This window comes from Bubalus kerabau, chromosome 8 (assembly GCF_029407905.1).
Source record: "Bubalus kerabau isolate K-KA32 ecotype Philippines breed swamp buffalo chromosome 8, PCC_UOA_SB_1v2, whole genome shotgun sequence".
In the NCBI taxonomy this organism is placed as follows: domain Eukaryota; kingdom Metazoa; phylum Chordata; class Mammalia; order Artiodactyla; family Bovidae; genus Bubalus; species Bubalus kerabau.
In genome coordinates this window covers 12,527,820-12,554,620 of record NC_073631.1, presented here as the reverse complement: position 1 = coordinate 12,554,620, position 26,801 = coordinate 12,527,820, and the positions used below count along the sequence as shown (strand labels likewise).

The following is a 26,801-nucleotide window of genomic DNA, read 5'->3' as shown; positions in this document are numbered from 1 at the left end:
TAAATATTGAAAGCAAGCAGTTTTACTGCCAAATCAGAGTGCTATCCTGCAGTAAGAAATATGAAGTTGCACATATACTCACGACTCCCAGCATCCTCTACAGAAGTCATGTCCACAGGGCATGTCCACTGGGTCTTCAAACACTGAAATACTGCACATACAAATATCACACTGAAAATGAAGAAGAAAAATGATTTCAACAAAGTCATACTCTTGATGGAGAACATTCCTTTGTTCATTAGTTCATGGCAAAAAATGCCAGTAATTATATAAAGTGTTTCAAAATTATAAGGGAAGTTAAAATTACTGTGCCTATCTTTGACTAAATAACAAATATCACGCTTACCTCATTATAAATTACTGTGGGACTGAAATGTTTTAATGCAAAAGTTAAATTCTTAAATTCTAAACTTATGTGCGAAATTAGTCAGCAACTATTTGTTTTGAAAGGGAACATAAGAAACAAATCATTACAATCTATTCAGGTCAAGATCAAATTGCTCCTTGCGAGATAACCACTTCAATATGGTGTCCTTCACCCTATACTCAGCCCAGAAAATCTACAAAAATAAAAAGTAACTTTATTTTTTCAATACAGCAACTCAGCATATTCAGAGTAGCAATTTAAGGATTTCTACCCAGGGAACCATGCTACAAAGCTTTGTACCTTCTACACATAACTAGGAGAATCAAACTTTAAAATGTTACAGATGTGAATTACCGAAATAGGATGCTGTTTTCCAAGAAGGTCCAGATAAAATCTGGAGTACATTCATCATGTACTCCATGATAAATGGAATACATTTATCATGTATTTTGAGCAGCTGAATTATTCAAGAAACATAAAAATTGCCTATATCAGTGCATCAATGGTTTGACTATTAAAAATGGACACAACGGCAGTACTGTGTCTCAATAAAAAGCAAATATTTATTATGGAAATGTATCTGGATAAATAACTCCAGAAGCTTCATTGAAACACAGTTATCAACATATTATAAATGTATTCTGAAAAATATAAAAAGGGTCTCATATTTTTGGTTTTAGGTGCTTAACACAAACTCAATTTTTAATATTTCAATATGGCTTATTTGAAACTGTAAGTAACTGGAGCTTTTCAGTGAAAATATCATAAACAGTTTTGCCAAAACCTTTAATGTTTCCTGTTTTAAAAGAGAAAAGAAAGCCCACTTGTTTTTCAATCTATAACTCAGAGATCACAAAAACAGTCTCTGATGATAAATATTTAACCAAAGCATGAAATAATCGAGCCCTTTAAGCAGGGTACAGGATTCAATTAAAAGAAGAATACAACTAGAGGCTCCATGAAACAACGTTAAAATTAAAACTATGAGAAGTACACTGAGTACTAAACCGTACCAAACTGGTATCCAAATCCCCAGGCGATAAACTTAATTCATCTGGAGAGGTGACGGAAGAGCGGGTCGTCCTTGGCGTTCTTGGAGAAGGGAGTGTGTCCCAGGCGTTATACCCGCTTGGTGGTGGCGTTGGCATCTGAACACCTGATCGTTGGCAGCAGTTCTCTGGGTTGGACATCCAAGCTTCAAGTAATTTCTCCCTGTCCCAGTCTTTAAGACAAATGGAATGGATATCTCTCAAATAACAGAGAAAACATGGTGCTGTTTTAAGAGCTTCATAATAACAAAAGAGAGACTAAATTACATGGCTATAGGTCCTCTAGAAAGAAAAGTTATTTGTTAGCAACACTGTAATTACAAATGACATACTTAGGTATGTTATATCCATTCATATTCTTAAACAGAATTGAAACTTTTATAATTTACCATGGCTTAGCACCATGTCAATATTTAACAAGATCGCCAAAAATTTCAGGCATTTCTACTCATAATCAAAAGTGGTGGCTCATACATCATTGGAATTTACTAAATTTTTATTGGTAAAGGTTTGATTAAGCCATTTTATTCCTTCAAGAATAACATATAACTTCACAATTGGCCTCACTGCTGTCAAGTTGTAAAATTTTACATAGTTCATAATAAACATGTCAAAATGCCAACAACTCCTAAAAATTCATTTGATAAACATCTTGAAAGCAGAAAGAACTTCTTAAGGGATTATGATTATAAAGTTTTAGGGAATTTGATGTAAATTATATATTAAGTGAGCCTGAATCTGGCTTAACTAAAAAAGGTTATCTTTCTACTATGAATACTTTAAAAACAGCCAAGTCACCTATGTTATTACACAGACTCACAAAAACCTAAACCTTTAAAAACAATAAACTGATATATCCAATGATTTTGCTAGGTGTTTAACACATATTATTTCACCCATTCCTCCCAGCAAACTTTCCAATCATTATTGAGGTGAGGAAACCAAGACTTGGAGAAATTATGTGACTTGGCCAGGCTCAAACAGATATGAGGTATATGAAACAAATTTCTGTGAATCCAAAGTCTGTGTTCTTTCCAGTGCAGCCCAATAAAGCACAGGTCAGAAGTAACACAGAGTCAATTATTTACCATAGGCCCATTTTATATCATTTTACAAACCAAATACAAATATCTGTGGAAACTCTATATGGAAGACTTTTTTCAACCATATTAAGTCAATATATTTGGTGGTTTAACAGGATAATTAGGATTCAGGTATGCAATGAAGACAGAGAGTGTTTCCATAGGTGCAAAGGCACAGGAGTACAATGGAGAGATGTGAACAGCTCTGTAAAGTTAGAGTTGACTCATTGGAAAAGACTCTGATGCTGGGAGGGATTGGGGGCAAGAGGAGAAGGGGACGACAGAGGATGAGATGGCTGGATGGCATCACTGACTCGATGGATGTGAGTCTCAGTGAACTCCGGGAGTTGGTGATGGACAGGGAGGCCTGGCGTGCTGCGATTCATGGGGTCGCAAAGAGTTGGACACGACTGAGCGAATGATCTGATCTGATCTGATCTGATACTTTGGTTTGGGGAGATAGAAGATAAGATTGGAAATAGGAGTCAGATTACAAAGAAGAAAAATCCAGCAACTGAAAAGCTCTGCATATGAGTGTATTCTCGGAAATGTTGCTAAATGGACCTGAGGTTTTTGATAGGTCACCACAGGCATATCTTGGACTTATTGCAAGTTTCGTTCCAGACCACTGAAATAAAACAAACAGTGTAAAAAAGCAAGTGACACAAATTTTTTTGTCTCCCAGTACATGTAAAGATTATGTTTACACTACATTGGCTATTTTTTTTTTTACTATAATGCTATTGCACACTTAACAAACCTTACGGTACCTTAATTAAAATACTTTATTGCTAAAAAACACTAACCATCATCTGACAAGGTAAGGTTGCCACAAATCTTCAAGTTGTAAAAAATGCAACATCTACAAAGCACAACAAAGTGAAGTGCAATAAAACAAGGTATACTTGTAATTAACAAGTTCAAACTTTCTTAGAACAGTATGATTATTTTTCAAGTCTCCATTAAAACACTTTTAAATAAAGGGAGAAAAGAACTGCTATAATTTATCTACACACAAACAAATTAAATTCTAGTCTTGGATTCTGTCATATTGCTCATTTAGCAAACATTTGTTGAGTGTCTTCTATGTGCCATACACCATGTCAAGCTGTAGGGATACAATGGGAGGGAAAAACAGGCACAATTCCTGCTTTCATGGAATGTAAAGTCTAGTAAAGAGAAAGTCATTAAATAAAATCAATACATTAAAAAAAATATCATCACTGTCAGAAGCAGCATTAAGAAGAGGTAGAGGCTCCCATTTAGGGAGGTCAGAGAAGGTGACTGGGGAATTGGCCTGGAGTGAACATCTGAGGGATGAGTGAGAGCTAACTAGTTAAAGGTCTCCAGAGACCAGAAGACCAGAAGGAGACCAGAAGGACCCTTTGAGCAAGGCTGAAGAAACAGGCTGGGACCAGGCCATACAGGGGGCTTCCCTGAGGCTCAGTGGTAAAGAATCCGCCTGCAATGCAGGAGCTGCAGGAGACACGGGTTCGATCCCTGGGTTGGGAAGATCCCCTGGAGGAGGGCATGGAAACCCACTCCAATATTCTTGCCTGGAGAATCCCATGGACAGAGGAGCCTGGAGGGCTACAGTCCTTAGGGTCACAAAGAGTTGGACATGACTGAAGCGACTTAGTACGCATGCAGTCCATATAGAACTTCTAAATAACACTCCTATCATCAGTTTACGAGTGACAGGAAGCCAGAGAAAAATTTGGCATATGGGTAGGAAGAAAAGGTTGTCAAAGTTAGATTTGAACAGATCTTTCTGACTATACTATGGAGAGAGAAACTGGATAGGACGAGAGTGGAGGGAAAGGCAGACTAGCAAAGGCTACTGGGAAGTACAAGTAAGAGATTATGCAGCTAAGGCCGTGGCTGGCTGCAGTGGAGACGAAGAGAAAGGGAGAACTTCAGATTTGGGAGGTCAGACTGAAAATTTGGTGACATTGGGATGTAGTGCCTGAAGGAGAGGAAATGTCAAAGTTTTTGTCCCAGGTCTACCACGTTTGTTGGTTGGTGCTGCCTTCCATGTAAATAGGAAACACCAGAGACTCAGGTACAGGTTTAACAGCGTGATTTTAATTTTAGACATGATGAGATATTCTAGAGGTACTTTCAAATAGGCAGTTAAATATAAGCGTATAGAGTTCAGAGAAGAACTCTAGTCCAGAGGGAGAAATATCTACAGAAGACTTGGGAGAAGATGTCATTTCCTAGTAAGAGAGTAGAGTGAGAGAAGATGTGGACTATTCAAGTTCAATTACCTTAGAAGTGATGTGTCTCCAAAGGAGCTTTAAAAAATACTTCAATATACATTTACTCTAAGGACAGTCAAACTAGACTTGGCCTCATATTTTAAAAAACAGAAATGGCAAACAGCTCCAGTATTCTTGACTGGAAAATTCCATGGACAGAGGAGCCTGGCGGGCTAGAGTCCACGGGGTCACAAAGAGTTGGATACGACTGAGTGACTGAGCAAACACACAAGTAAATTTTACTTATTTACTCATTAGGTAGCTTTCAACTATTAATACATGTTACTTTTATTACTGAGGAAATGCTCAGAAAATGACCTTTGTATTTTTAACAGAGTCATTCTTAAAATTCAATTACTTCTCAGTAAATATAGCCAAACATTTCTGTCTTCTGTCTTCAACCTCATTACTTTGGGACTAAATTTGACAGTACCTAAAATAATGCTTAAATTTATTTTCTTGTGGAAACCTGAATGAATGTTACCAAGGATACAATCTATAAATCTACCAAATAGTTCAGTTTAATAGCTCTGAAACAGAGCCCATCCGGGTTTTGACAGCAATTAGTGTAAACTGTAGTTCTGTGCACTGTCTATTTTATTCACTAACATCATATACCTCTGAAAATCTTATTTGATTATCAGATGTCACTGATATTACCTAGAAGAATGTAGAAGAAATGTTCATTTGAAAGTCTGCATTGGCCTCTATTTTATGCTCTGACAGGGGAATGCAATAAATTAACAGAACTCTTAAGTTATCAAAAAGTTATCACAGAATACACAAAAGTCAACTGCTGCTGCTGCTGCTAAGTCGCTTCAGTCGTGTCCGACTCTGTGCGACCCCATAGACGGCAGCCCACCAGGCTCCCCCGTCCCTGGGATTCTCCAGGTAAGAACACTGGAGTGGGTTGCCATTTCAAATTCAATTAGATATCACCTTATTAGAGTTGAGCCTATTATGTAAAAGAAGTAAGTTAAGCAAATATCAATAGAAAGAAAATGGAGTTTATCACTTACAAATACTTGATGACATAATGTATAAACACTAGAGAAGAAAATCTTTGTTTTAATTACAATAAAGTTACTGGTTAAGTTAGCCTTAGATTTTTACAGGATACAACATTATAAGTTAAAATTATGATACATTATATAACTTAGCTCAATGCAGACAACTGTGGCAGAAATGGGTATACTTACAGAGAAGAATTGCTGCTTATGGTTAAGTGTGACCATGTGACTAAAGTCTGCTCAGTGGAATAGGTGCAGGGGTGATTTATGTTACTTCTGGGACAGGCTCAAAAAACCCTCCCACATCTTTATCTGCATGCTTTTTCCTTTCTGACTGGTTGGCTAGAATGGAGAGAATCCCCAGGGCAACCTCAGAAGCCACTGTTGGGATGGCAGAGTCTCAGTCAGTCAGGATAACTCTGTGGAGCGGAGCCACTGCCCCATTCCTAACCTAAATAAAACACCTTAGACTACTATTATGATCAAGACACATTTACTGTGGTTGACTCTATACTTTCACTTCAGCAGTGGCCTACTCTAATATAACTGGCACAACACAGCCCCTCGCAGATGAGTGACTTCTACTTCTATGCCGGCTCTATATCATATGTACATGAACTCTATTTGAAAGCTCAAGCAAAGGACAGGTCGCTGTGAACCTTATACAAAAGAAACACAATTTAAGATATTTTGTATTTCTTTCCCAGTTTCTATATTATGACTGGTAAGCATTATTACTGATTAAAAGGAAAATATTTTATCTTTAAATTCTAAGATTTTAAAAACTATTTTGAATTCCTCAATTTCATTTTTGAACCAGGTCTAGATTTTTTTTTTTCCCAAAGGATTACTTCAAAGTTTTAAAGATGACAATGGAGAAATAGGGTTTTATAATAAAAAGATGGTTTAAAATATACAAATAACATTTCAAATATATTATCTATTCATTCTGTAACTATGTTCTCAAGGCTTAAGGGATGGTTATTGTAGAAACAAAAAAAACAATAAAAAGCTGCCCTCTAAGAGCTCCCAGGTTAATGTAGAGGAAAAGCAAATACAAAGATTATTGCAATATTGTATTCTAACTGTATGACACATGTATGCACAGGATATAATGGGAAGAGACAGGAAGGCTCTCAAAGTAACCCTGGGAATACATAAGCTGGAAAGATTTCCTGGAAGTGGTGCTTAATGAAGACAAGCAGGAGTGGGTAAAAATACATGTGGAGACTGACAGCCCAGGTGTACAAGCCTGAGTCATAAAGATATACTAAAGAGATGGGGTGTTCCAAGTCTGGGGAGAGCCAGTGAAGGGTTTTTCAGCAGGGGAGATAAATGCTCAAAATTTTAAAATGCAATACAAAAAATGAATACGGGTGAAGAGGAATGCCAACAATGGACTACAATTTAGATGAAAAATAATGACAAACTGAATTTAAGTCGGGGCAGTGAGAATGGAAAGAGCTAGGGAGACTGGGGAGAGGATGGGAGCTATTTAGGAAGAGAAATGATGAGGCTGTGCTCAAATGTAATAAAGAGGAAGAAGGAAAGTGTGACTTAGTCTGGTCAGGGTAATTAAATGAATATGGAGGCCATTTATCAAGATAGTGGGAGAAATGATGAGTTCATGTATGGACAGCCTTTGGTTAGGGAGAAAAGGTTAAAAAGACATTTAGAAATAAAGTCCTAAATACTACATTAAGGTCAGGTTGTAGCTATGTTCTTTATTATCTAGGTGGTTTTTGAAACCCTTGGTTTCAAAATGTGCACAAGAATGTTTCTCAGATACGGGTCTATTTGGTAGGCTGTTTATAACACATGTTTTTATGCCTATTCCCTCAACTAAAGAAAAGACTTAGATTCTCTAGAAGTCATCCTAGGAATTTCTGGTTAGTTTCCCAGGCAATTCTTATTTACACCAAAAGTTAGAGCCACCAGTATACAAAGTGGAAAAGTGTGTCAAGTACAGAACTCTGGGAAATAGCAATATTGCAGTTTGTGATTCTGGAGGGTAATATACCAAATTATTCACAGAAATGAGCAAAGGAAGATGAAATATGCAGTTTAAAATTTTCTTCTATATCAAAAGATCATATAAAAATTTTTGGAAGTAGACATTCTATTTTAATACAGATGATAAAGATTTATAGTTAAAACAAAGAGGTATGTCTCAAAATTATTGGATGAGAAAGACCATTCACCTTTCCCTTTTTAAAAGTAATTTCTAAATCAGAAAAAAACTCTTTGAATAAGCCAAAATGTCAAATATCAATTGTGCAATTGGAGGGTCCAACTCAGCATGTGACAATTCCCAAAATGGTTGTCTTAAGGATCACAGAGGACTTACAATAAGCTGAGCACTTTTTCTAAGTAAAGTTGGTAATGTCCTCAAAAAAATTTTAAAAATGAGCAAAAAACCCCCCACCGTAAAAGGAACAGTATATCCTTGCGTTGACTCTGTAGATTCTGCTTTGTGCATTTCATGGTGAGAAACAGTTTTTACATAAAATAAATACAGCTGACAAAAAGAAATAATAATAACAAACTGTTAGTTAACTGACTTTATTTAATCGGCTTTAGTAAAAATTAATGTCAAAACCAGGACTAGGGCTATGGACTTCAACTCTCAACCCTGCTCGAATCAGATACATTTCTAAAATTAGACGATCTATAAGTTGGTTATTTGCTCAATTTTCAAAAAGAGATTTCTTATTTCTTCTCTGATTCATAGCCAGTTTATATTTACTTCAAAACACAAGGATGTCGAGTACTGCAGTAACCACTGCACAAATAACAACTCAGGCTTGTTTAGCAAACCATTTTGTTTTATATTAAAACATTAAAACAGCCATCTTTTTTTTTTTTTCATATTGATTGATAGTTATTTGAGGACATGCCATGTCAAAATAAAACAAGAGAGTCAACTCTTGCCTTTAACAATAATATTGTATTATAAAAGCACGTTACAACTCCATCCCATTTTTGAGTTCTAGTTACTGGGGTATGTGGCCTGATGATTATCTGAAAGCATTTCTCTATTCAGATCCATAATCCAAGTGCTCTCTGAATATTATAAGGTGACAGTAAGTGGCAACTGGAGGAGGAGGAGCAGAGAGGAGAATAAGTTTCTCCCAGTTAAGGGGAGGATGAGGATGTATGAAGATATTTTTGCTGTCTTTTCACCCTTATACTGTGTTAAGTAATGCTTACAACATAAATTCAGCAGGCTTTTCCTGAGCTGTAACTCAGAAATTTACTTCCTGCAAACAATGTATTTACAGATGTGTTTATTAACTTACACAGCATCTCACAAAAACTAGTAAAGTTAAAACGGTGCACTTCTGCTGCTGTTGCTGCTGTTAAGTCGCTTCAGTTGTGTCCGACTCTGTGCGACCCCATAGACGGCAGCCCACCAGGCTCCCCCGTCCCTGGGATTCTCCAGGCAAGAACACTGGAGTGGGTTGCCATTTCCTTCTCCAATGCATGAAAGTGAAAAGTGAAAGTGAAGTCGCTCAGTCGTGTCCGACTCTTAGCTCCTCCATCCATGGGATTTTCCAGGCAAGAGGACTGGAGTGGGGTGCCACTGCCTTCTTTGTTTGCAGTGTTTTACGGGAATACATATTGCCATTGTGATAGAGCTCTAGATAGACTGAATAAAACATCTAAAAGTTAAAAGTAGTTTAAAAAGGCAAAGAAATAAATATCACCAAAGAAAAAAGATTAATTGTAGCTTAAATATAAAACCGAATCACTAATTAGCCAAACTATATAGATCTAATAAAAAGAAAAGCCAGGTTGAGAGAACCAACATTTAAAAAATGCTGAAAAATAAGGCATAAATCTGCATAATGTTAAGTTTTACTTTCATTCTCTCTTTTCCCTCTTCTATGTATGCCTTACAAATAGCTGTGAAAAGAAGAGAAGCAAAAAGCAAAGGAGAAAAGGAAAGATATAAACATCTGAATGCAGAGTTCCAAGGAAAAGCAAGAAGAGATAAGAAAGCCTTCTTCAATTCGAGAGCAAATCAAACCTCTATCCAGACAAGACAAAATAAAACTCACCATCTCCTGGAAAAAAAAAAAAAAAAAAAAAGAAAGCCTTCTTCAGCGATCAATGCAAAGAAATAGAGGAAAACAACAGAATGGGAAAGACTAGAGATCCCTTCAAGAAAATCAGAGATACCAAAGGAACATTTCATGCAAAGATGGACTTGACAAAGGACAGAAATGGTATGGACCTAACAGAAGCAGAAGATATTAAGAAGAGATGGCAAGAATACACAGAAGAACTGTACAAAAAAGATCTTCATGACCCAGATAATCACAATGGTGTGATCACTGACCTAGAGCCAGACATCCTGGAATGTGAAGTCAAGTGGGCCTTAGAAAGCATCACTACGAACAAAGCTAGTGGAGGTGATGGAATTCCAGTTGAGCTATTTCAAATCCTGAAAGATGATGCTGTGAAAGTGCTGCACTCAATATGCCAGCAAATTTGGAAAACTCAGCAGTGGCCACAGGACTGGAAAAGGTCAGTTTTCATTCCAATCCCAAAGAAAGGCAATGCCGAAGAATGCTCAAACTACCGCACAATTGCAATCATCTCACACGCTAGTAAAGTAATGCTCAAAATTCTCCAAGCCAGGCTTCAGCAATACGTGAACCGTGAACTTCCAGATGTTCAAGCTGGTTTTAGAAAAGGCAGAGGAACCAGAGATCAAATTGGCAACATCTGCTGGATCATCAAAAAAGCAAGAGAGTTCCAGAAAAACATCTATTTCTGTTTTATTGACTATGCCAAAGCCTTTGACTGTGTGGATCACAATAAACTGTGGAAAATTCTGAAAGAGATGGGAATACCAGACCACCTGATCTGCCTCTTGAGAAATTTGTATGCAGGACAGGAAGCAACAGTTAGAACTGGACATGGAACAACAGACTGGTTCCAAATAGGAAAAGGAGTACTTCAAGGCTGTATATTGTCACCTTGCTATTTAACTTAACTGCAGAGCATATCATGAGAAACGCTGGACTGGAAGAAGCACAAGCTGGAATCAAGATTTCTGGGAGAAATATCAATAACCTCAGATATGCAGATAACACCACCCTGATGGCAGAAAGTGAAGAGGAACTAAAAAGCCTGTTGATGAAAGTGAAAGTGGAGAGTGAAAAAGTTGGCTTAAAGCTCAACATTCAGAAAACGAAGATCATGGCATCCGGTCACATCACTTCATGGGAAATAGATGGGGAAACAGTGTCAGACTTTATTTTTTTGGGCTCCAAAATCACTGCAGATGGTGACTGCAGCCATGAAATTAAAAGATGCTTACTCCTTGGAAGGAAAGTTATGACTAACCTAGATAGCATATTCAAAAGCAGAGACATTACTTTGCCAACAAAGGCTCATCTAGTCAAGGCTATGGTTTTTCCTGTGGTCATGTATGGATGTGAGAGTTGGACTGTGAAGAAGGCTGAGCGCCGAAGAATTGATGCTTTTGAACTGTGGTGTTGGAGAAGACTCTTGAGAGTCCCTTGGACTGCAAGGAGATCCAACCAGTCCATTCTGAAGGAGATCAGCCCTGGGATTTCTTTGGAAGGACTGATGCTAAAGCTGAAACTCCAGTACTTTGGCCATCTCATGTGAAGAGTTGACTCATTGGAAAAGACTCTGATGCTGGGAGGGATTGGGGGCAAGAGGAGAAGGGGACGACCGAGGATGAGATGGCTGGATGGCATCACTGACTTGATGGACGTGAGTCTCAGTGAACTCCGGGAGTTGGTGATGGACAGGGAGGCCTGGCGTGCTGTGATTCACGGAGTTGCAAAGAGTCGGACACGACTGAGCAACTGATCTGATCTGATGTATGGTTGTTTAGATCTGCTCTAAGGGCTTATAAGAAAACTGTTCATATTCAATTTGATCTCAAATGTCCTGGGCAAAGTATTTGCTATTCTGTTGAAGATTCTATAGTTGGTAAGCTTTAGACATCATTGTTTTCATTTGTTACAGAAATTTTGATCAAGGTACCAAATTTACATTCTAAAAATCGAAAGTAGGTAAAAAAGGCAAAGAAATAAATATAACCAAAGAAAAAAGATTAACTGGTTCTTCTTAAAGGAATTTGATTTCTACAGTGCCTTGCCTGCATAGCATTTTTAAAAAAAGAAAACAAAGGAAAAAATAAAGAAAAGAAACTCAAAGAGAAATCTATTGCTTAAAAAACTTTTCTTTTTCAAACAGAACTCTATTTTGACAATTTTAAAATCTTGGGAGAATTAGCTCTTAGAAGAATTAAATATTTAAAACGTGCTGAAAAAACAAGAGAAAAGTAAAAGTGCTTCAAAAGCCATCTTTTAACTGTGTAAAGTTTCAAAAGTACTCAGGACATTTCTTTCATTACCATGAGCTCGAAGTAAAGCTTCAGCAGTAAATAGTGGAGCCTGGAGCATGTCTGCTGTTTCCACAATGAGCATATCTTTCAATCTACGAAGATCCTGAGGTCTTAATCCTTCATATGGCTGTAAAAAGAAGAAAAACAAAATTAAATTGGCTATTATACCTTTAGGAAGTTCTGCAAATCTATAAATAAATATATATGGTTATCATTTATTTAATCTTTCAGTTCTGGGTTGGCAATGAAGCTAAAAAGGCACTGTATCTTCCACTATCACGAACTTCAAACTACTTTATCACGTCTTTTTTTAAGTTGGAAAGTAGATGCCTGGTCTCACGAACCTCATCACTCTAAAACAAAGAATTATACTATGGTGACAAGATCATCTTATAGTTTCAAAAATCTAAGTAATACTAAACAAAATCATTAGAAATAGAAACCTACAATTTACCACTGATCAATGGTTATGATTAATGTTCTAAAGTATTTTTATCCAGTCTTTTCTTTCTGCAACTCAACTGTATGTGAATATGTATGTATTCACTTATATACAGCTTTAATCACTGAACCACCAACATTTACACTTATTAAGACTGAATTTGGAGAAAAAGTGATTATCATATACTATTCAACTTACTCATAAATGTATTATCTGTTTATTCAAGTGTTTGTTAACACTCCATAAAGGTACTTTATCATTTCAAGTGTTTTTTTATTCTTCTGTTATCCTTTATCTTTTCCCCCCTTTGCTTTTAACAGAAAACATATAAAGAATAAAATCACAAATGTCCCACCATTCATAAATTTATAAATGCCAAAATAACCTGTGACATGTTTTCTTCATTTCATTTCCCCAATTTCCCCATCTTCCCCATCCTGTTTATGGCAATCACTACCATGAACTTGATTTGTAGCTATTGTAATAATAAGGCATAACATTTAAATATCATTAAGCAGTTTGCCTTTATTTTTATTCAATACTGCATTTTTATTACTAATATTAATATATAGATATCTACTTCAATCCTTTAAACAGATGTAACCAGCTTACTGCAGTAAGCACAGAACTAAAGATAACAACTTAAAAAGCACTAGAAATTCTGAACTACTCATCAGAATTACAACCACAGAGGATGTCCTTTGGTGACATTTATCAAATATTCCAGAGAGTTCTGGAAACCCCAGAACAGATACAGTTAGTAAACTCCATCTTTTACAGTTGGCTTACAGTTATTTTAAAATTAGATATTAACTTTATTTCTTGGTTTCCTTTTTTTTAATTATCATGGAAACCATTTCATCAGTTGTTACTCAACCCCATATGACAGGAACTCTATTCATCAAGGATATTTCTCTCACTTGATACAAGTTTTCTAATCCTAAAATGTCTTCTGGTAGGGATGCATATATAAGCAATGAGTGTATTTATGACAGGAAAGACTGACAGACTTGACTGCAAAAACACTGCCAAGATTTAAACATAAAAACTGTGTTGCTTTTAATATATAAGGAATTTGTGACAGTCAGTAAATTTAAAACATCGAACGTCACAAAAACACAAACATCCTTAAGTATATCAGCTCTTTACCTAACAAAATGGTCAACGTTTGGAACTAAAAAACAAAAAACCCAACAACCACCCTCAATATCGCTAAGGTCGCAGTGAGATAGTCCTCTGATATACTGTGGGTAAAAATAGAAATTGGTATATCATTTAAAAACTAAGCATCACATCTGTGGGTAAAAATAGAAATTGGCATATCATTTAAAAAATAAGCATCATATCCCATGAGTCTTAAAAATATTCATTTTTTGACTCAATAATCTTACTTACAGGAATTCATCCTAAGGTCTAATCGCAATGTGAACAGAACTGGTCATCTGCAATGTTACTTATAAAAGTGACAAAATACAACTAACTCAAATGTACTTTAAGGGAGTTAAAGGATGTCTACACGTTCAGAGTAGTCAGCAGTCACTCAAAATATTTCCTGTAAGTTTATAAATATCAAGAAATGTTAAGGAAAATAAAAAACTATAGGACACAAAATGTCCAATATCATCACACTGATGAAAAGTGGAAGGTAATGTGTTACAAGTATTATTTACAAGCAGTAGAAAAATGAATATTTAAAATTTTTACTGTGCTTTTTATAAAGAGCATGTTTGGTTGAAAAAAATTTAATTAAAAAAATTAAAGAAAAGTCACTGGGGATGTTAAAGAGCTTTAAACATTGGTGGAACATGCACTCAATCGGTCTGCAGTGTTACTCTTTTTATAAATGATGGTAAAGCCTTAATACTGAATACACCACACAGCACACTGTATTAATAGTCTACTATATCAATACATGCATTCAGCTATACTGCCATGAATCTCTACATATTATAGGTATCCTATGACCCTAACTAGAAAAAGAAAAAAAAAAATTAACCTAAACTTCTAATGTAATTTATTATTATATCCCTCTCTAGGGATTAACTAAAAAGAAATTAAAAAGGGAAATTTAATCCCAACTATCCTTTGAAAAGTACCCCCAAATCATCATGTACAGCTTGCTTTTAAGCTAATTTATTAAAACACACCTTTTCATGCACAACCCTTCATGATTAAATTTGTAGTATTCAGTCTAGCCTAGAAGTTATTCACTATGTATAATACTGCTTCTAAGTTCAGATTTGGGACTCCAGGTATTTTTCCTGCCCCAGTAATGAAAAACAATATTTCTTGATATTCCCACTGGTGACAGTTGTATATTTCCCGGTATTAATTCCTTAATGTTCTTCTTTAGAGTAGCCTTCATTCTACCTAATTTATGTTGAACAAAATACAATGTGATTTTAGATATATCAAGAAAGCAATAACGTAAAGCAACTTGTATACATTCCTTTTTTAAAAAATACACAGCTTAAAACTTCAATAGGTAACAATGGAAGAAAAATAGTTCTTGAAGGAAAAAGACATACTGCCTTCATGAACATGTAACATGATCACTCTGAATCTCTGCAACTGAACTAGGTTACGTGAAGCACTTTAATACATAGTTCAGTCCCAGGTCAGTAGGAGTCCAATATGCTATTGGGGAAGAGTGGGAAAATGCTCCAGGAAGAATGAAGAGGCTGGGCCAAAGCGGAAACCATGCTCAGCTGTGGGTGTGGTCTGGTGGGGAAAGTAAAGTACGATTCTATAAAGAATAATAACACACTGGAACCTGGAATGTCAGGGTTTATGAATCAAGGTGAATTGGCTGTTGTCAAGTAGATGGCAAGAGCGACCATCCACATCTCAGGAATCACTGAACTAATTAAAATGGATGGGAATGGGCGAATTTAATTCAGATGACCATTATATCTACTACTGTGGGCAAGAAACCATTAGATGAAATGGAGTAGCACTCATAGTCAACAAGAAGAGTCCGAAATGCAGTACTTGGGTGCAATCTCAAAACCAACAGAATGATCTTGGTTCATTTCCAAGGCAAACCTTTCGGCATCACAGTACTCCAAGTCTATGCTCCAAACACTAACACTGAAGCTGAAGTTGAATGGTTCTATGAAGACCTACAAGACATTCTAGAACTAAAACCAACAAAAGATGCTCTTTTCATCACAGGAGACTGGAATACAAAAGTACGAAGTCAAGAGATACCTGGAGTAATAGGCAAGTTTGGCTTTGGAGTACAAAATGAAGCAGGGCAAAGACTAACACAGTTTTGCCAAGAGAATGCACTGGTCATAGCAAACACCCTCTTCCAACAACACAAGAGACAACTCTACATATGGACATCACCAGATGGTCAATACCAAAATCTGACTGATTATATTTTTTGTAGCTAAAGATGGAGAAGCTCTACACAGTCAGCAAAAACAAGACCTGGAGCTGACTGTGGTTCAGATCATCAGCTCCTTATTGCAAAATTCAGACCTAAACTGAAGAAAGTAGGGAAACCACTAGACCATTCCGGTATGACCTAAAACAAATCCTTTATGATTATACACTGGAGATGATGAATCAATTCAAGGGATTAGATTTGGTAGACAGACTGCCTCAAGCACTATGGATGGATGTTCGTAACACTGTACGGGGGGTGGTGACTAAAACCATCTCCAAGAAAAAAGAAATGCAAGAAGGCAAAGTGGTTGTCTAAGGAGGCCTTACAAATAGCTGAAAAAGAAGTGAAGCAAAAGTCAAAGGAAAGAGGGAAGGATATACCCATCTGAAGGTAGAGTTCTAGAGAACAGCTAGGAGAGATAAGAAATCCTTCTTAAGTGAACAATGCAAAGAAATAGAGGAAAACAATAGAATGGGAAAGACTAGAGATCTTTTCAAGAAAACTGGAGATACCAAGGGATCATTTCTTGCAAAGATGAGCACAATGAAGGACACAAACAGCAAGGACCTAACAGAGGCAGAAGAGATTAAGAAGAGATGGCAAGAATACACAGAAGAACTATACAAAAAAGGTCTTAATGACCCGGATAACCCTAGAGCCAGACATCTTGGAGTGTGAAGTCAACTGGGCCTTAGGAAGCATCACTACAAACAAAGCTAGTGGAGGTGATGGAATTCTTGCTGAGCTATTTCACATCCTAAAAAATGATGTTTTTAAAGTGCTACACTCAATATGCCAGCAAATTTGGAAAACTCAACAGTGGCCACAGAAGTGGAAAAGGTCAGTTTTCGTTCCAATCCCAAAGAAAGGCAATGCCAAAGAATGTGCAAACCACCGTACAATTGAACTCATTTCACATGCTAACAAGGTAATGCTCAAAATCCTTCATGCTTGGCTTAAACAGTACGAGAACCGAGAACTTCCAGATGTACAAGCTGGATTTAGAAAAGGCAGAGGAATCAGAGATCAAATTGTCAACATTCACTGGATCATAGAGAAAGCAAGGGAATTCCAAAAAAAATCCTATCTACCTCTGCTTCATTGACTTTGCTAAAGCCTTTGACTCATTGGAAAAGACTCTGATGCTGGGAGGGATTGGGGGCAGGAGGAGAAGGGGACGACAGAGGATGAGATGGCTGGATGGTATCACCGACTCCATGGACGTGAGTCTGAGTGAACTCCGGGAGTTGGTGATGGACAGGGAGGCCTGGCGTGCTGCGATTCATGGGGTCGCAAAGAGCTGGACACGACTGAGCGACTGATCTGATCTGATCTGAAAGCCTTTGAGTATGTGGATCATAACAAACTGGAAAATTCTTAAAGAGAAGGGAATACCAGACCACCTTACTTATCTCCTGAGAAATCTGTATAAGGGACAAGAAGCAACTGTTAGAACTGGACATGGAACAGCAGACTGGTTCAAAACTGGGAAAGGAGTACGTCAAGGCTGTATACTGTCACCCTGCTTACTTATAAGCAGAGTACATCATGTGAAATGCCAGGCTGGATGAATCCCTAGCTGGAAATAAGATTGTTGGGAGAAATATCAATAACCTCATATATGCAGATGACACTAATGGCATAAAGTGAAAAGGAACTAAAGAGCTGCTTAATGAAGGTGAAAAAGAAGAGTGAAAAAGCTAGCTTAAAACAACATTCAAAAAAATGAAGATCATAGCATCCAGTTCAATCACTTCAGGCAGGCAGATGGGGAAAAAGTGGAAACAGTGACACATTTTATTTTCTTGAGCTCCAAAATCAGTGCAGACAGTGTCTGCTGTCATAAAATTAAAAGTTGCTTGCTCCTTGGAAGAAAAGCTATGACAAACTTAGACAGCATATTAAAAAGCAGAGACATCACTTTGATGACAACGGTCTGTACAGTCAAAGCTATGGTTTTTCCAGTAGTCATGTATGGAAGTGAGAGCCAGACCATAAAGAAGGCTGAGTATCAAAGAACTGATGCTTTCAAACTGTGGTGCTGGAGAAGATTCTTGAGAGTCCCTTGGACAGCAGGGAGCACAAACCTGACAATCCTACAGGAAATCAGCCCTGAATATTCACTGGAACAACTGACGCAGAAGCTCCAACACTTTGGCCACCTGACATGAAGAACCAACTCATTGGAAAAAATCTTGATGCTGGGAAAGATTGAGGGCAGGAGGAGAAGGGGTTAACAGAGGATGAGATGGTTGAATGACATGAGTTTAAGCAAACTCTGGGAGATAGTGAAGGACAGGGAACTGGCATGCTGCAGACCATGGGGTCGCAAAGAGTTGGACACAACTTACTGACTCAAAAACAACAACATGTAGGCAGTATCCCTCTCTTCTGCAGGAAGGATTAGATTGAAGGTGCCTTTCTCTTTTCTGTTGCAAAGATAAGCTGCTTCAATTTTCAGATTAATACAAACCATCAATAACCTTCAAAGCAGTCCAATACTGATACAAAGAAAGAAAAAGAAAACTAATTTAAAGACAAACAGGGAATAAAAGTGCCTCTTTTGCATCAGTGCATATTACTGCTACCAAAATACCACTGAAGAAAAGTGAAACAGTCCAACATGTAAACTGTACCACTTTGAAGTCATGTATAAAGTGATAGTATCTTCAAAAACTCTTTCAGAAGAGACTGTGACAAAGGAGTTATTAAAGATATATTTATTTTTCCCCACAATTAAAATAGCTTTCCCTGATTATATAGGTGAAATAAGTTCACTGTTGGAAAAAAATGAAAAAACAGGTACTTATTGACCCAAGTATATTGGTAACTGTTAAAATTTTAAAAGATGTGAAAGACACTCAGGAGAAGGAGAGGATACTTTCAATTTCTCTCAATACCAACCTCACATTAGCTGACCCCTGAGCTGAGCCTGGCTCAGCGATAAAGAATCTGCCTGCCAATGTGGGTGACACAGGAGACGCAGGTTCTATCCGGGGTTGGTAAGTTCCCCTGGAGAAGGGAATGGCTAACCACTGCAGTATTCTTGACTGGACAATCCCAATGACAGAGGAGCCTGGCGGGCTGTAGTCCATGGGGTCGCAAAGAGTCGGATACGACTGAGCACACAGCACAGAGCTTAGTCTGAAAAACAGTAGGGGAAGAACAAGCACAGAAAGACTCAGGGCTCTCAGAGGAAAGCAGCTATGCCTCCTAAGTGTGGTAGCCAGCCAAGGCAACGGCCAACTGTACTGGTTCCCTGTCAGAAAAGGAGCTTTGAGCCTCCCTGAGTTATAGGCTAGGAGGGGAGAGGAATGGGTGGGTTCTTGCGATGGCTTTCCAGTACTGTATTGCACAGTTTTCCCTTCCCTTATCTAGCTGTAGTCACACAGTCTTCTACAGAGCCTGACTCTTACTAGAGTCTGTTCTTTCTTTGGGGGGTTGGATAAAATAAGTACCTCCACTCCTAGCTATCACTCTAATATATCATCTTGTTTTTATTTCTTCCAAGCAGCTAAAACCCTCGATATTGTGTTCATTTATTTTTTAATCTTATTTGTGTGCATCTATCTTTGCTAGAATATAAGCATCTAGAGGGCAGGACATCTTTGTTCCTCACTATATCGCTAATTTCTGTTAAAACACTGTCTGGTAAAGTAGTCACTCAAAATTTTGTCAATGATGGGGTGAAGAAGAAGACTGCCCATTTACAGACTATCATCTGGAGGAGAGGACTAAATTAAAATGTGTCAGGAATTCCTCAGTGGTCTAGCAGTTAAGACCTTGCCTTCCAATGCAGGGGGTGTGGGTTCCATCCCTGGTCAGGAAGCTAAGATCCCACATGGCTGGTGGCCAAAAAAACAAAACATATAACAGAAGCAATATGGTAACAAATTCAGTAAAAACTTTAAAAACGATCATTAAAAAAAATCTTTAAAGTAACCTTTAACTAAAGAAAATATGATAGGTAAAACAATATAAATCTTTTAAGAAACTCTTTTTTTGGTCATCTGGAGAGGTAGAAGCTTACAAACTGTCAGAAATTCATGGGAAATTAAAAAACAGACAATACAGTTATTTTTCTAAACACAAACAAATAATAGTTATATAAGTCCTATTGAACCAAATTCAATTCAGTTCAGTTCAGTCGCTCAGTCGTGTGCGACTCTTTGTGACCCCATGAATCGCAGCACGCCAGGCCTTCCTATTACCAACTTCTGGAGTGCACTCAAACTCATGTCCATCGAGTCGGTGATGCCATCCAGCCATCTCATCCTCTGTCGTCCCCTTCTCCTCCTGCCCCCAACCCCTCCCAGCATCAGAGGCTTTTCCAATCAGTCAACTCTTCGCATAGGTGGCCAAAGTATTGGACTTTCAGCTTTAGCATCAGTCCTTCCAATGAACACCCAGGACTGATCTTTAGAATGGACGGTTGGATCTCCTTGCAGTCCCAGGGACTCTCAAGAGTCTTCTCCAACACCACAGTTCAAAAGCATCAATTCTTCGGCGCTCAGCTTTCTTCACAGTCCAACTCTCACATCCATACATGACCACTGGAAACACCATAGCCTTGACTAGATGGACCTTTGTTGGTAAAGTAATGTCTCTGCTTTTGAATATGCTATCTAGGTTGGTCATAACTTTCCTTCCAAGGAGTAAGCATCTTTTAATTTCATGGCTGCAGTCACCATCTGCAGCCCCCAAAAATAAAGTCTGACACTGTTTCCACTGTTTCCCCATCTATTTCCCATGAAGTGATGGGACCAGATGCCATGATCTTAGTTTTCTGAATGCTGAGTTTTAAGCCAACTTTTTCACTTTCCTCTTTCACTTTCATCAAGAGGCTTTTTAGTTCCTCTTCACTTTCTGCCATAAGGGTGGTGTCATCTGCATATCTGAGGTTATTGATATTTCTCCTGGCAATCTTGATTCCAGCTTGTGCTTCCTCCAGCCCAGCGTTTCTCATGATGTGCTCTGCATATAATTTAAATAAGCAGGGTGACAATATACAGCCTTGATGTACTCCTTTTCCTATTTGGAACCAGTCTGCTGTTTCATGTCCAGTTCTAACTGTTGCTTCCTGACCTGCATACAGGTTTCTCAAGAGGCAGATCAGGTGCTCTGATATTCCCTTCTCTTTCAGAATTTTCCACATGTTATTGTAATCCACACAGTCAAAGGCTTTGGCATAGTCAATAAGAACCAAATTAGCACTGAATAAACATTGAGAAATCAATCACTTTTAGAGGAAAAATTTATTGTGTATTACAATAACTTATTTAAGTATTATTTATGGATGTCCACTGTACAAGCAGTGCTTTCAGAATGGAAAATATTCTGCTGAATAAGAAAGTTATGATTCTGGCACTAACGGAGTTGACAATCTAATAAAAGAGAAAGGCAATAAACAAGTAAACAAATATATAAACAAAATAATTACAGCATGTGATAAAAATAAACAGGGTATTGTGATAAAGAGTAAAAGAAGAAGAGGGGCCTACTTCAGAAGAATGGTCTAAGACTGCCTCTTTGAAGATCTGATATAGTCAAGAGAAAACTTGGGAGATGATTTCAGACATAAAGAATAGAAGTGCAAAAAGCCTTAGTGCAGTCTAAGTACTATAGCGTGCCAGGAAAAATCATTTGAGATAAGGCTGAAAAGGCAAATAGTGGCAAGACCATATAAGTTCTCATATCTGAGCAAACAGTTTGGATTTTATTCTAAGTGCAATGAAAATCACTAAACGGTTAAGTGATATGATCTAATTTAAGTTTAATAATGTCACTCTGGCTACTGTGCACAAAATGGATTCTAAGGGGACTAAAACAGAATCAGGAGACCAGTTAGGGAACTACTATAGCAGTTCAGATGAAAAGTGAAGGTAGAAAGGACGACTGAGGGAGGCAGGAGCAGAGAAGGAGAGAAGTAAACGGATTTGGGTTGTATTTTTGGAGGTAAATTGACAGAACTCCCAGATTGTTTGGATGTGATGAATTGAAAATGTTGCTACATTTATGCTTGCATGGGTGGAGGTAATGTTTACTGATATAAGGAAGACTTAAAGGAAACCCAGGGAGCTAAGTCCCTGCAGCCCAGGGAAGAAGTGTCTCACTAAGAAGGGAGTGGTTAATTGTGTCAAGTGGTGCTGAGGAATTCAGGTAAGATGAGGAGAGAAAAGCATCAAGTAAGAGGAGGAGAGAAAAGGATTTGGCAAGATGGTGACTCTTAATGTCCATGTCAGAGCAGTTCCATCAGAGTAGAAGGGGAGAAAGTTACACTGCAGAGGGCTGGAGAGTGAAGGGAAGGTGAGGAAGTATGTACAGACAACTCTTAAATTTTGTTTTTCTCATATGAAGATCAGGGATATGGGGCTACAACTGAAGGGGGACAGGGACAGGAAGAGTGGTTAATGGAGAAGTTGTTTTGTATTTTAAGATGGGCGTTATCCAAGCATGTTTGTTGAGAAGAGCAATCCAGACAGGCAGAGACTGAGGAACAGGAGGACTGGAGTCTTGGAGTCAGCATCACTCTATACAATTAAACATATACATGGGGCTTCCCTCATAGCTAAGTTGGTAAAGAATCCGCCTGCAATGCAGGAGACTCCGGTTTGATTCCTAGTCAGGAAGATCCCCTGGAGAAGGGATAGGCTACCCATTCCAGTATTCTGGCCTGGAGAATTCCATGGACTGTATAGTCCATGGGGTCACAAAGAGTCAAACATGACTGAGTGACTTTCACACATACAAACACACATAAGTCAAAGGACAGGTTTTCTACATCTTTTTCATACTTATGGCTTTTTCAGACGTATTTTCATACTTATGGCTATACAGACGACGGAATGTATAGCATACTGCAAAGAAGACCACACAAACTGGGTTTTAAAGAAGAAAAAAAAATTTATTACAATATTTGCATAATTTCTTTCATTAAAAAAAACTTACCTCTCGTTTATCTAAAGCAGCATATTCAGCTTCTATTTCTTCAGCTTCAGGATCTCGTGAGAATACCATTTGAGATTCTAGATTTAGGGCCAAATCTTTGTGGTGCTGCTTTTCAGCACAATCACAAGGAGTATCTTTATTCTCATTCTCAGCAAACAGGTCTCCTCCATGTTTTACTAAAAGCTAAAAAAGATTTTTTCAAAAAATTGCACCTATAGATTTAAATGACAAGTTATTCCATGCTACATATTAAAACTTTTTAATATAATAAAAGAAGCATGACAAAAAATCAATAATATGTAATAATATGAAGTGACAGTAAAAGTTAGATACCAGTGGCTTCTGATTTTAAGATAAGCAAATTACTGTTAATCTGTGTTAAGATGACTTCCTTTGGTTAAAAACAACAAACCTGTTTCTTAAATTTTATAAAGAAATTCTTAAACATTCTGTCCAATCCAAAGTTTTACTTAAAAATGAGTAATTTTATAGCTATTCAATGCTTTAAATTTTATACATTTCTACAAATCTTTCTCAAACAAGAAGGACATAACCACTAACACCTGCTATCCTGGCAAGGCAGACAAAAATTTTCATTTGTGTCATTCATTATCCAGTTAAACACTGAAATGAAATTAGGTTTAGCAAATCACTGAAGCAAAACTGTTTCCAATATTACTCAAAATAAGCAATGGGAATAGCTACTCACAGCCAAGGTAAGAAGATACTCCATCAAATCTCTTGATATTTAAAGGAAGGATTTCACCCAAAGAAATCCCACTTGTAAAAACGCATAAAAGAGTAACTGTGTTTACTACCGAGGGTTCTGCGGATTTTGTAGAAGCTTAATACACTGCTACTAAGGGCTGTAGGTTCAAGGTTCCCCATTACATGTGCAGACGCTGGGAAGGACATGAATACCACGAGGGCCATAATCCAGGACACCCCTGAAGGACAGCCTAACAATTAGTCACAGAGTGAATTCTTTTACAGAATTCACTCACCACCACATAACACAGTAACAGACACCACCTATTGTTTTCTGAGTGCCAAGCACTATGCTGAGACCTCTAACACATATTCTTATTTAATGTTAACAACCCCAAGTAGTAGGGACACTGTGATGTTTCAGAAGAGTTAAATAACTTGACCAAAATTACCGACTAATAAGGAGCAGAACTGGGTTTCAGACACAAGTTTGACTGAGTTCTTAATGACACTGTATTGACACAAAGAACAGGTTGACCACAAACATTAAAGAAGTCACACGTATCCTGGGCCTACTGTAAAGTTCTGGCCAGATCTCTTTTATGATCTAAACGTAAATACTTTTTAGCGATTTTCATTGTTTAAGGGAGTTAATCAAAATGGCAGTTTCTTTTCATTTTCTTCCAAATTTTATCTCCTCTCCTTCCAACAAACACAGATCTTCCTGTAAAATTCCTTTATTGCTTCTGCAATTCTCATGGTTTCTCTACAGTCATCCCAAGAGGCCCTGACAAAATAAGGGACCTACGCCAATGCCAGGCCTGGAAGCCACTGACAAGCCCAGTGGACATGACTCTGGCTTCCTGCTTTAGGCCAAAGGTATTCCTCAGACCTAAGATGGTTTACAACATTTTTTAAGTTGTAAAAACAAGCAAACAAATCAAGAAGAATATGAAACACAGACTTGTGGTCACAAAGGTTAAAATAGTTACACATTACATCTGGCCCTTTAAAGAAAAAAAAAATATGTGAAGCATAAAGTCTCAGCAGTCACTGTTATCATCTGAAACCCTTCAGTCTAAGTGTGGTCTGGGGACCAGTGGTATCACTGGGGGTTTGTTAGAAATGCTGAATCTCAGTGTTACCACCCAAGCCCCTCCCACTCCAGACCTCTATATCAGAATCAGATTTTAATCTCAAGGAGATTCTTATGCACATGAAAGTCTGACAAGCAATGACCCTACACTCTGGCCTAAGTGGTATGGAGACTGGTATATTTATATTACCTAATCTATTTAATACTGGGAAGTAATAAGCCCACAGACTTACCATACCAACTGCAGGATCTATTACTGTTTTCAGCCTTTCAGCTTCACAGGTTATCCAACACAAAACAATTTGCTTCTGACTGCTACAGAACTTGCCTGGAGAATCCCATGGATGGAGGAGCCTGGTGGGCTGCAGTCCATGGGGTCACTAAGAGTCGGACATGACTGAGCGACTTCACTTTCATTTTTCACTTTCATGCACTGGAGAAGGAAATGGTAACCCACTCCAGTGTTCTTGCCTGGAGAATCCCAGGGATGGGGGAGCCTGGTGGGCTGCCGTCTATGGGGTCACACAGCATTGGACACAACTGAAGTGACTTAGCAGCAGCAGCTACAGAACTAAGAGCTGACTTTGTTCTCTGCTTCTTTATTCAGAGTGGTAGGAAATGATTTCTAAAAAGCACACTGGGATAGCTTTCAAAGCCATGATTTGACTTACATCCAAAATAGATACTACCACAGAAGACATTCCAAATATTAGCAAACAAGATAAATCATATTTAACTTAATTATCCCAGTCTTTAGCAAAAGTAAAGACAACAAAATTTAAGAGGCTGTGCCGTTCCAAAATATTGGTGAGAGGAACCTTCCAGTCTGCATTCCATGGGCTTTAAAAAAAAAAAAAAAAAAAAAGAGTGTATGGAGAGGGAATGTGCGAGAAGTCATTGTTGAGAGTCACTGTTGACAATTTTCAGAACTTGAGATTTCTTACATTGACTGGTGATCTGTCTTCAAAAGCAGTCCCAAAATGAGTCTGCTGGGAGTGAGGTGAGGGGTCCCCAAAATCTGTTATCTCATTGCTGGAGAGATACCCGTGATGGGTGATGGGAGGGAAGGCTCATATTTGCAGCACGTGTCCATTTGTCTTGGCAAGGAAATCAATGTATATGCTACTTTGGGCAGAGAAGCCAGCTAGCTAACAGCAGTACTGCCTGACACTGGAGGAGGAATTTTTAAAAAAGTGTTTCAGCATACTGACCTTTGGGGCCTAAGGTAGAAACACCAGTAAACACAAGATGTCAAGACATGTTAAACTTCTGCTACATATGTTAGTCACTCAGTCGTATCAGACCTTTGCAACCCCATGGTCTGTAGCCCACCAGGCTCCTTCTGTCCATGGAATTTTCCAGGCAAGAATACTGGAGTGAGTGGGTTTCCATTCTCTTCTCCAGGGGATCTTCTCAACACAAGAGATCAAACCTGGGTCTCCCACATTGCAGGTGGACTCCTTAACGTCTGAGCCACCATTTCCTGCATAAAGTCAGATGTTTTGCTTTTGCATAATAGGGAGTTACACTTGGTTGGGAAGAGGCAGTTTTTAAATGCTTCAACCAAAGCATCCAAGTATCATTTTCTTCACTCTCAAGCAAGGAGAACTGAATATTTTATTCAAATATATATATATATATATATTTAGCCTATTTCACATACTTGGTGGTATACACAATTTTCTACCTTAAAAGAAACATCCAATTATCACCGTCTCAGGACATCTGTTTATTGATGTTGTCTTCCTTTCTATTCATAATCCCGCAGGAAGAGGGGAAGGACAGCCCCCAGTTGATGACAAATCCCTTTCCACCCCTTTGATCCTTCATCTAAATGCCTGGTGACTCTGCATAAGTCATTTAACTTCTGTAAGCCTCAGTTTACACAGGTCCATTTGTAAAATGAGGCTTACATTATTTTGAGAAAAAGTGTAAAAAGAAAGATAATAAGTCTGTTCTAGTTGTAAAATTCCCATTTCCTAATCTGTTTCCTCTATGACCCTGAGCACTCCATTACTCCCACCCCCTTTAGTCTCTGACTCTACTGGCTCCT

The 26,801-nt window shown here is 37.9% G+C and overlaps 1 protein-coding gene across 5 annotated transcripts in view; it reads right to left on the bottom strand.

Moving 5' to 3' along the window:
- Positions 1-26,801, bottom strand: part of ANKIB1 (ankyrin repeat and IBR domain containing 1) — a 155,007-nt gene that overhangs the window by 47,968 nt on the left and 80,238 nt on the right. For 4 of the 5 annotated variants that reach the window (XM_055589695.1, XM_055589694.1, XM_055589693.1 and 1 more), the window contains 4 exons: positions 22,945-23,127; positions 12,170-12,287; positions 1,381-1,589; positions 83-171 (listed from right to left, as the gene is read on the bottom strand). In XM_055589695.1, coding sequence (XP_055445670.1) covers positions 83-171; positions 1,381-1,589; positions 12,170-12,287; positions 22,945-23,127 — 599 coding nt within the window. The remainder of the gene's footprint in view (positions 1-82; positions 172-1,380; positions 1,590-12,169; positions 12,288-22,944; positions 23,128-26,801) is intronic. The other variant, XM_055589697.1, reaches the window with a different exon arrangement.